We start from the raw sequence: 11219 nt of genomic DNA, 5'->3' as shown, positions 1-11219 counted from the left end.
GAAGAGAGAGAGAGAGAGAGAGGTGGGGGTGGGGAAGTTTTACTGTTCATTTTTATTGTTTATTTCACTTTATATATTATCTACCTCACTTGCTTTGGCAATGTTAACACATGTTTCCCATGCCAATAAAGCCCTTGAATTGAATTGAATTGAGAGAGAGAGAGAGCAGTGGAATGGTGGGCAGATAGAAGCGGAGGGAGATGAAAAAGATGAAAATAAAGGAGTGTTCTTTTAACTCCTTTAATTAGAAAACGGATGATAAGAGTTCATTATCTTGCCTGTTAAATGGAGAGGCCTCTAACCTGGCCTTATCAGAGACAGAGAGAGAGAGAGAGGGCCTTCCTTCACTAGATTACTACATAGATCCATCTTAACTGACAATATTGGTGTTGTGGAAACCTTGAATTGACCAATTATGTTAAACCTATCCAAATATCAGTGAAAAATTCAAGGAAGGGACAAAGGAAGGAAAGAAGAAAGGAAGCGAAGAAGGAAGGATGACGGATACATGTTCAAAGTAATCCAACAGGATGATATCCTGCATGGTAACCACCGCAGCAGAACAGGGACCCCTAGTGGTCTAAGAAAGGCAGTACATTGAGATACGACGTCACGCAGTATGAGGATGGAACGTAGGGCTCATTCATACCAGAGCATGTAGCACACAATCTGCCACTAATGTGACACATCACACATAACATACTGTGTTACACACCTCAGAGTGTCAGACCTATCCAAAGAGTGACAATGTGTGTGTCATAGCTGTCTGCGGCAGGTGATTAGCAGAGACAGACCTGTCTGTCCCTCTCCCATTACACTGGGGTCATACGAACACACGTCCTTCACACAGCCAGAGACAGACCTGTCTGTCCCTCTCCCATTACACTGGGGTCATACGAACACACGTCCTTCACACAGCCAGAGACAGACCTGTCTGTCCCTCTCCCATTACACTGGGGTCATACGAACACACATCCTTCACACAGCCAGAGACAGAAAGCCACACAGACAGACCAGAAACCACAGTGCTTTCATGTATAGAGCAGTAATCAAATGTATACATATTAATTCAGTCATTCTGCTACTATGACTCAAATGGAATTGCAATGGAATAGAAATGGTTGTCTGTTCTATAAATTATATTTCTGGGGTTAGATTGTTCCTGGAGAAAATGTGTAATAAATTAGTTTAACTTGGAAATCAATCAATCCGCCATCATTAACACAATGGAAAAATCAAATTATTTATGATTGAAATACTGAAATAACATGGGTGACGGAGAAAAACGAATCGTTACAATTTAAGGCCATGTGGCAAACCATAACGCAGGCACATAGGATGTAAGCATGCAGGTCTGGGCAGATGAGATCTGGTCATTGTTTGGAAGTTGTTGGTCATATATGTGTCTGTTAGTATTTGGTGTAAAAAAAAAAAGGATTGTTCCTGAGTGCTGAGAGGTGAAAAGAACAATAGTTATTCTGTCAATCAAGGATTGGCAGGCGTGTCACAATTAGTAGTGGGGGGGCGGAGAATCATTTACATAACCGTATGCTGTATTAGCATAATTACCATACATAACCATTGATGTATTAGGTGGTATTCTACATAGGAGGTGGGGCTTTGGGGCTTTGTATCATTAATGGGAACAGCAGCGCAGAGTTAAAAATACACATTTTCCTCAAATCTACATATTTCAAAGTCAATCATAAATTCAAACATTTTAAGAGAACATTTGAAATATAATGCCTGACCTCATCCTAGTCCTCCATGTTATTACATGGATAGGCTAAAGCTGTAGAGGATGATCAACTACTATGTAAAGACACAAAGGTCAACTATGATGATCATTTAGTGTCATGGTTCCACCTATCACCAGAGGGCAGCAGAGACCGTCCTAGAGACCTTAACAACACCCAGGTGTGTCCTATTTACTCATTATGTTTTCCCTGTTAAAAGAGGTATGTTTTCTGTTGTCCTTTGCTGAAGTTTGAATTATGTGCCGTGTGCGTTTGTTTCCTGCATGAGTTTTTGAGACTGAGTGTTGGTTGTTTTTCCCAGGTGTTGCTGTTGATCCTTTTGACACTGTTTCTCAGTGAAGTATTATGTTTATCCTTAATTAACCGCTGATTCCTCGTCTGGTCTCTTCTCTGCACCTGGGTCCAACTTCGCCATGACACATTTAGAGTCAATTTGAGACTGCTTAACAGAGTGGGACCTGAGGGGCTGTGTAAAATGGAGGGACCCAGCCGTCTCCATAGAACAACACAGAGAACCCACATCTGTCCATCAATGATGTCATAAAGTGAGCTGTTTTCTACTGTGTTTTTGCCTGGCTGTGTCTATTCCAAAAAGCTACGTTGCCAAGGCAAAACAATCAGTTGACTAAAGGAACCAAGGCTAGCTGTAATGGCTTGGCATCACTTGACCTTCACGTGAATCCATGGAAGGACGATAAATGGAATATGCTGGATAATGTCACAATGGGCTGCTAATTCCGCTGAATTAAAGTGGGAAGAACACTGTTTATCTCTATGGCTCTGTTTACTGTGAACAGTGAAAAAGTGGCTGATATTGTAGAGTTGAGGCTTTTTGCTGGTACAAGATCTTAATTCATTTCTATGGTAACCAGTAGGTTATGTGAGGCTGCAGCTCTGTGTTTTTCTCTTCTGCTCTTCTCCATGCATAACACTACCTGCTAAATATAGAGCTAAATGATAACACTGCTGGTTCCACTCACCTGCTGTGTACTGCACACACACACACACACACACACACACACACACACACACACACACACACACACACACACAGCTGCAGTCTGGCAGTGACCTGGTTAGGACAGGTGTGTGAGAGAGTCACACAGAGATAATCCAGCAGGAGACAATAGAACTGAGACGAGGAGGAAAACACTTCTGTGGGCTGTCCTGCTGGAAGAAGAGGAAATGATGAGTGTGAGGTGACTGGAATATGGGAGGGAGAGGATATAAGGATGAGATGTGAAAGGAAGTAGAGGTGGGGATTTGGAAAGAGAGGGTGAGGAGAGAGCAGATGGAGGGAGTGATGGACAGGGAGGAGAGGGAGAACCATTGCAGCTGGTGGTAAGGGGGCTAGTGATGCTCTGTTGTAGCCCAGTCCCACTGCACTTCAGCAGGGCAGATGGACTGCATGTCCCCTGTGCCCTTCAGCACCAGGCTCCAGCCCACACACCACTCACTCACTCAACCTTCTATTCACTACTCTAATTACACCAACTCAAACTTGTTGCAGGTTCTTAATAAAGATCTCCATAATACATAATCTATGATCTGATTTTAGGAATACTCAAGTGTTTGTCCATCAGAGGACCTCTATAGCATTAGGAGTGACTGTGGTGCAACACCTCTCTCTAGTGGTCAGTCTCTGTAACTGCACCTTTTCACAGAGCAGCACCCAGGCAGTGGACAGCGACAGACAGAGCGCTGATAGTCTTTGGCAGAAAAACAGGGAACTGTCACATTTTTCATGAATTGAGATTATATTTCAGAATAGATTACTGTCTATTATATTCAGTGCTAATGTTTCTATTACAGAACTTTTCAAGTCATTGTGAGTTAACTAGCAATTCAGCCAAACCCCCAACACAGCTGGCTACCACTAATCTCCCATTCCTATAAACAGCCGGTGTGTGTGTGTGTGCGTGTGCATGTGTGTGTGCTGTGTTTTGACGCAGTAAAAAAAAATACAAATTGAAGGCTGCTGATTCATATTGGGGCATAAAAGCCAGAGTTTTGTTATGTTCTCTTTTAATGAAAACTATCATTTCTACCTCTGGGCTTGGAAGGAAATGGGCAACACTGCAGGAGTCATGTGGTCATTATGTGCGGAATACAGTAGGAAATCGTCTAATGTGGTATTTCACTGTGTCACTATAGTGACTTTGCAGTATATCTGAATGAATTCTAACACACATAACTATACAACCGTAACCTTAAGTACATCACAGACCTGTCACTTTCTACAGACTCAAGGAGATGGAAAATTCCAGTGTATTACTACATACACATAGAGCCCCCCCCCCCCCCCCCCCCCCCCCCCCCCCCCCCCACCATGTGCGGTGGTCCCACATTGACAGACACATGCAGCCTTTGTCAGAGACTGATATCACTGGCACAAAGGTTACAAATTCAATCAGTGTGGATGGAAATGGCCTCCCAGTCACTGTGTCCCATGAAAATAGGACTTATTCCACTGTGTGTGTGTGTGTGTGTGTGTGTGTGTGTGTGTGTGTGTGTGTGTGTGTGTGTGTGTGTGTGTGTGTGTGTGTGTGTGTGTGTGTGTGTGTGTGTGTGTGTGTGTGTAAAAAAACGGCAATGGAGGGGACGTGGAACATATGACTGGGTCGACAGAAACGGACCAATTAGAAATTTCAACAGGGGAGCATTGTCACTTTCACCACTGCATCACCATAAAGGAGAGACGTTAAAGGAGAGACGTTAAAGGAGAGACGTTAAATGAGAGACGTTAAAGGAGAGACGTTAAATGAGAGACATTAAAGGAGAGACGTTAAAGGAGAGACGTTAAAGGAGAGACGTTAAAGGAGAGACGTTAAAGGAGAGACATTAAAGGAGAGACGTTAAAGGAGAGACGTTAAAGGAGAGACATTAAAGGAGAGACGTTAAAGGAGAGACGTTAAAGGAGAGACGTTAAAGGAGAGACGTTAAATGAGAGACATTAAAGGAGAGACGTTAAAGGAGAGACATTAAAGGAGAAACGTTAAAGGAGAGACGTTAAAGGAGAGACGTTAAATGAGAGACGTTAAAGGAGAGACGTTAAATGAGAGACATTAAAGGAGAGACGTTAAAGGAGAGACGTTAAATGAGAGACGTTAAAGGAGAGACGTTAAATGAGAGACATTAAAGGAGAGACGTTAAAGGAGAGACGTTAAAGGAGAGACGTTAAAGGAGAGACGTTAAAGGAGAGACATTAAAGGAGAGACGTTAAAGGAGAGACGTTAAAGGAGAGACGTTAAAGGAGAGACGTTAAAGGAGAGACGTTAAAGGAGAGACGTTAAATGAGAGACATTAAAGGAGAGACGTTAAAGGAGAGACATTAAGGAGAAACGTTAAAGGAGAGACGTTAAAGGAGAGACGTTAAATGAGAGACGTTAAAGGAGAGACGTTAAATGAGAGACATTAAAGGAGAGACGTTAAAGGAGAGACGTTAAAGGAGAGACGTTAAAGGAGAGACATTAAAGGAGAGACGTTAAAGGAGAGATGTTAAAGGAGATACGTTAAAGGAGAGACATTAAAGGAGAGACGTTAAAGGAGAGACATTAAAGGAGAGACATTAAATGAGAGACGTTAAAGGAGAGACGTTAAATGAGAGACGTTAAAGGAGAGATGTTAAAGGAGAGACGTTAAAGGAGAGATGTTAAAGGAGAGACATTAAAGGAGAGATGTTAAAGGAGAGACATTAAATGAGAGACGTTAAAGGAGAGACATTAAAGGAGAGACGTTAAAGGGAGACGTTAAAGGAGAGACGTTAAACGAGAGACGTTAAAGGAGAGACGTTAAAGAAGAGACGTTAAAGGAGAGACATTAAAGGAGAGACGTTAAAGGAGAGACATTAAAGGAGAGACGTTAAAGGAGAGACGTTAAAGGAGAGACGTTAAATGAGAGACGTTAAAGGAGAGACGTTAAATGAGAGACGTTAAAGGAGAGACGTTAAATGAGAGACGTTAAAGAAGAGACGTTAAAGGAGACATTAAAGGAGAGACGTTAAAGGAGAGACATTAAAGGAGAGACGTTAAAGGAGAGACGTTAAAGGAGAGACGTTAAAGGAGAGATGTTAAAGGAGAGACGTTAAAGGAGAGACATTAAAGGAGAGACGTTAAAGGAGAGATGTTAAAGGAGATACGTTAAAGGAGAGACGTTAAAGGAGAGACGTTAAAGGAGAGACATTAAATGAGAGACGTTAAAGGAGAGACGTTAAAGGAGAGACGTTAAAGGAGAGACATTAAAGGAGAGACGTTAAAGGAGAGACATTAAAGGAGAGACGTTAAAGGAGAGACGTTAAATGAGAGATGTTAAAGGAGAGATGTTAAAGGAGAGACGTTAAAGGAGAGATGTTAAAGGAGCGACATTAAAGGAGAGACGTTAAAGGAGAGATATTAAATGAGAGACATTAAAGGAGAGACATTAAAGGAGAGACGTTAAAGGAGAGACGTTAAAGGAGAGACGTTAAAGGAGAGACGTTAAAGGAGAGACGTTAAAGGAGAGACATTAAAGGAGAGATGTTAAAGGAGAGACGTTAAAGGAGAGACGTTAAATGAGAGACATTAAAGGAGAGATGTTAAAGGAGAGACATTAAAGGAGAGACGTTAAAGGAGAGACATTAAAGGAGAGACGTTAAAGGAGAGACATTAAAGGAGAGATGTTAAAGGAAGGCGAGAGGGAGGAGAGATGTTAAAGGAGAGATGTTAAAGGGGAGATGTTAAAGGAGGGCGAGAGGGAGAAGCGATGTTAAATGAGAGATGTTAAAGGAGAGACATTAAAGGAGAGACGTTAAAGGAGAGACATTAAAGGAGAGATGTTAAAGGAGAGACATTAAAGGAGAGATGTTAAAGGAGAGACATTAAAGGAGAGATGTTAAAGGAGAGCTGCTAAAGGAGAGACGTTAAAGGAGAGATGTTAGAGGAGAGACATTAAAGGAGAGACGTTAAAGGAGAGATGTTAAAGGAGAGACATTAAAGGAGAGATGTTAAAGGTGAGATGTTAAAGGAGAGACATTAAAGGAGAGACGTTAAAGGAGAGACATTAAAGGAGAGATGTTAAAGGAAGGCGAAAGGGAGGCGAGATGTTAAAGGAGAGATGTTAAAGGAGCGACATTAAAGGAGAGACGTTAAAGGAGAGACGTTAAATGAGAGACGTTAAAGGAGAGATGTTAAAGGAGAGATGTTAAATGAGAGATGTTAAAGGAGAGACATTAAAGGAGAGACGTTAAAGGAGAGACATTAAATGAGAGACGTTAAAGGAGAGACATTAAAGGAGAGACGTTAAAGGAGAGACGTTAAAGGAGAGATGTTAAAGGAGACGTTAAACGAGAGACATTAAAGGAGAGACGTTAAAGGAGAGACGTTAAAGGAGAGACATTAAAGGAGAGACGTTAAAGGAGAGACGTTAAAGGAGAGATGTTAAAGGAGAGACATTAAAGGAGAGACGTTAAAGGAGAGACATTAAAGGAGAGACGTTAAAGGAGAGACATTAAAGGAGAGATGTTAAAGGAGAGATGCTAAAGGAGAGATGTTAAAGGAGAGACAGTAAAGGAGAGACGTTAAAGGAGAGACATTAAAGGAGAGATGTTAAAGGAGAGATGTTAAAGGAGAGACATTAAAGGAGAGACGTTAAAGGAGAGACATTAAAGGAGAGATGTTAAAGGAAGGCGAAAGGGAGGAGAGATGTTAAAGGAGAAATGTTAAAGGAGAGATGTTAAAGGATAGATGTTAAAGGAGGACGAGAGGGAGGAGAGATGTTAAATGAAAGATGTTAAAGGAGGGCGAGAGGGAGGAGAGATGTTAAATGAGAGATGTTAAAAGAGAGTCGTTAAAGGAGAGACATTAAAGGAGAGATGTTAAAGGAGAGACATTAAAGGAGAGATGTTAAATGAGGGCGAGAGGGAGGAGAGATGTTAAAGGAGAGACGTTAAAGGAGAGACGTTAAAGGAGAGATGTTAAAGGAGGGCGCTAAAACGACACTAAAATGACATTGGAGGTAGCTTACCGTATAGACATCAACATTCAGTTCTCTGACACCAGCTCTGCTGGACATCTCTGCAGTCAGCATGCCAACTGCACGCAGTGGCATTGTGCTGTGTGACTAAACTGCACATTTAGAGTGGCCTTTTATTGTCCCCTGCACAAGGTGCACCTGTGTAATGATCATGCTGTTTAATCAGCTTCTTGATATGCCACACCTGTCAGGTTGATGGGTTATCTTGGCAAAGGAGAAATGCTCACTAACAGGGATGTAAACTAACTGCACATTTTTGTGCGAATAGAACATTTCTTGGATCTTTTATTTCAGCTCATGAAACATGGGACCAACACTTTACATGTTTATAAGCGTTTATATAGTTTACCCCGGGATCATAAAGGGCCCCCCTCTCTCTTTTATTACACCCCCCTCTCTCTCTGATGATCATCAGACAGTTTCAGCATCTCTGAGTCACTGAGCTCAGCAGTACTGTTAGGTCCCACAGGATGTTCAACACAAAGTATGTTTATCTGTGTCTGTGTGAGTAAGGGGGAAGACAGAACAGACAGGTGTGTGCGTGTGTGTGTATGTGTGTGTGTGTGTGTGTGTGTGTGTGTGTGTGTGTGTGTGTGTGTGTGAGTGAGTGAGTGAGTGAAACACTAATACCATGTATTGATGTCTCTCCCCAACCCTCTCACTCTTAACGCCAGTCATCTGCTGACATCATCATCTGAACCACAGAAGCTACAGTGAGAAGGAGTGAGAGGGGGGATAGAGAGGGGGGATAGAGAGGAGGACAGAGAGGAGGACAGAGAGGGGGGATAGAGAGGAGGACAGAGAGGGGGGATAGAGAGGAGGACAGAGAGGGGTATAGAGAGGGGGGATAGAGAGGAGGACAGAGAGGAGGACAGAGAGGGGGGATAGATAGGAGGACAGAGAGGAGGACAGAGAGGGGGGATAGAGAGGAGGAGAGAGAGGGGGGATAGAGAGGAGGACAGAGAGGGGGAGTGAGAGGTAGAGAGAGGAGGACAGAGAGAGAGAGTGAGAGGGGGGGATAGAGAGGAGGACAGAGAGGGGGAGTGAGAGGTAGAGAGAGGAGGAGACTAACTGGAAATCACCACTGTGGGTGTAACAGGCCACTGTTGATATCATCCATTTAACCTTCATTTATCAAGGTGAGTCATTGAGAACAATCCTATTTCTCTCTGCAGCATTGAGTGGGCGCCTTGAAGCCCACAGCTTGACCTCAGGCTTAACCTGGATGATGACTTGGAGATTACTATGACAATACATTGACACTCAAGAGTACCTCTCTCACTCGCCATCTTATTATTTACCCAGCTGATCCCTCCCTCAAGTGCCTGTGAGTGAGCCTGCATCTGGCAGGGGGAAATGAGCTGAGGGACACCGCCCTCTGCTGGACAAGACATGTAATACACCGGCACACCACATCCTTAGGGCTAGTATTGAAAATGTATTGAAAAAGAACACACCATTCCATCTGACCCACACCATGTGTTTTCCTTAGTGAAGTGTACCCTACACAATAACATAGACAGTTCACCTGCTGTACTCAGAGCAAAGATAGAGGGGTGGGACTTACAGGGGTGATGCCATCTGATAGAGTGGTCATGCTGATGGACGTGCTCATCTTGTCAGAGGAGGAGAGGGAGGGAGGGGAGGGGCTCCTCTTCTCCATCAATTCCTGTCTCTGGAGGAAGTCACGCCAAGCGCGCTGGATACTAGGAAACATACACACACAGCAAAGAGTGAAACACACACACATTCACACACACATGTTCACACACGCACGCACACACACAGACAAACACTCACATCAACACCTTGGTCTTCATTGTGGGCATGTTGAAGTTGTTCTCAAGGTCTGTAGTCAGCTGGTGACTGAGAGAGAGAGAAGCAGGGAGGGAGGGTGAGAGAGAATAAAGACTACAAGTACACAGCGCTGAGTTCTAATCATTCCAGTACCAGTGTCGGGGTTATCAGTAATTATACAGAGATGCCCTGGTCCCCACTGCTGGGAAATAGAGTTTTAAAGCGCACATGTGTGTATGTGTGTGTGTGTATGTCTGTATGTGTGTATGTGCGTATGTGCGTATGTGCGTGTGTGCTTATGTGTGTATGCGCCAACCTACAGTACCTCTGCAGCTGAACACTTTCATCATTGACATGCTTCAGGCCAGTCTGGAGGCTCTTCAGTTCCTCCTATGAGATAGAGAAAGAGACAGAAAGAGACAGAAAGAGAGCGAGATGGATAGCCAGAGAGATAAAGACAGATAGAAAGAGAGCGAGATGGATAGCCAGAGAGATAAAGACAGATAGAAAGAGAGCGAGATGAATAGCCAGAGAGAGATAAAGACAGACAGAAAGAGAGCGAGATGGATAGCCAGAGAGAGATAAAGACAGACAGAAAGAAAGAGAGCGAGATGGATAGCCAGAGAGAGATAAAGACAGACAGAAAGACAGCGAGATGGATAGCCAGAGAGAGATAAAGACAGACAGAAAGAGAGCGAGCGAGATGGATAGCCAGAGAGAGATAAAGACAGACAGAAAGAGAGCGAGATGGATAGCCAGAGAGAGATAAAGACAGACAGAAAGAGAGCGAGATGGATAGCCAGAGAGAGATAAAGACAGACAGAAAGAGAGTGAGATGGATAGCCAGAGAGAGATAAAGACAGACAGAAAGAGAGCGAGATGGATAGCCAGAGAGAGATAAAGACAGACAGAAAGAGAGCGAGATGGATAGTCAGAGAGAGATAAAGACAGACAGAAAGAGAGCGAGATGGATAGCCAGAGAGAGATAAAGACAGACAGAAAGAGAGCGAGATGGATAGCCAGAGAGAGATAAAGACAGACAGAAAGAGAGCAAGATGGATAGCCAGAGAGAGATAAAGACAGACAGAAAGACAGCGAGATGGATAGCCAGAGAGAGATAAAGACAGACAGAAAGAAAGAGATTAGAACAACAATCTCTCAGACAGACAGAAACAAACCCTCTTTTCTCATCTCCATCTGCTCTACCTTTTGGGTGTGCCTGTGTGTGTGTGTGTGTGTGTTGAGTGTGCTGTGTGTTGAGTGTGATCTCATCAGCTCAGCACTGGTACCCCTGTAGGGAGGTAGTAAGGGCGGTATCTTGGAGAGGTTAGATGTTTCCCTGTGAAGTTAGTAAAGTTAGCTGTGGAAGTTCTCTGCTGATTTTGCCAGTCAGCATTCAGCTGTGTTTGGCCCAGAAACAGAGAGAAGGAGAGCGACCCAGAGGCAGCATGGAGCAGTCAGAGGAGACAGGGGGTTGGGGTGGGGTAAAGGGGGTGAGGGGGGTAAATGGATCCTCCAGGAAGTCGACTTTGGTGTTTAACATTCATGACACCACATAACAGAAAGGACTCTGTAGTCTGGTTGATCAGAACCCACTGCTGAGAATGGGCTTGACTCCAGAAACATGGTTTCCTGAAGTTAACGGATCAACCCCAC

The 11219-nt window shown here is 43.6% G+C and overlaps 1 protein-coding gene across 2 annotated transcripts in view; it reads right to left on the bottom strand.

The window, feature by feature from the left end:
- Nucleotides 1-11219, bottom strand: part of LOC109905613 (schwannomin-interacting protein 1) — a 346524-nt gene that overhangs the window by 228641 nt on the left and 106664 nt on the right. For both annotated transcript variants that reach the window (XM_031790680.1, XM_020503082.2), the window contains 3 exons: nucleotides 9889-9953; nucleotides 9567-9632; nucleotides 9334-9472 (listed from right to left, as the gene is read on the bottom strand). In XM_031790680.1, coding sequence (XP_031646540.1) covers nucleotides 9334-9472; nucleotides 9567-9632; nucleotides 9889-9953 — 270 coding nt within the window. The remainder of the gene's footprint in view (nucleotides 1-9333; nucleotides 9473-9566; nucleotides 9633-9888; nucleotides 9954-11219) is intronic.

The sequence above is a fragment of the Oncorhynchus kisutch genome, linkage group LG15 (genome assembly GCF_002021735.2).
Source record: "Oncorhynchus kisutch isolate 150728-3 linkage group LG15, Okis_V2, whole genome shotgun sequence".
NCBI classification, from domain to species: Eukaryota; Metazoa; Chordata; class Actinopteri; order Salmoniformes; family Salmonidae; genus Oncorhynchus; species Oncorhynchus kisutch.
The sequence above is the reverse complement of the archived record's forward strand: the minus strand, read 5'-3'. Positions and strand labels throughout refer to the sequence as shown.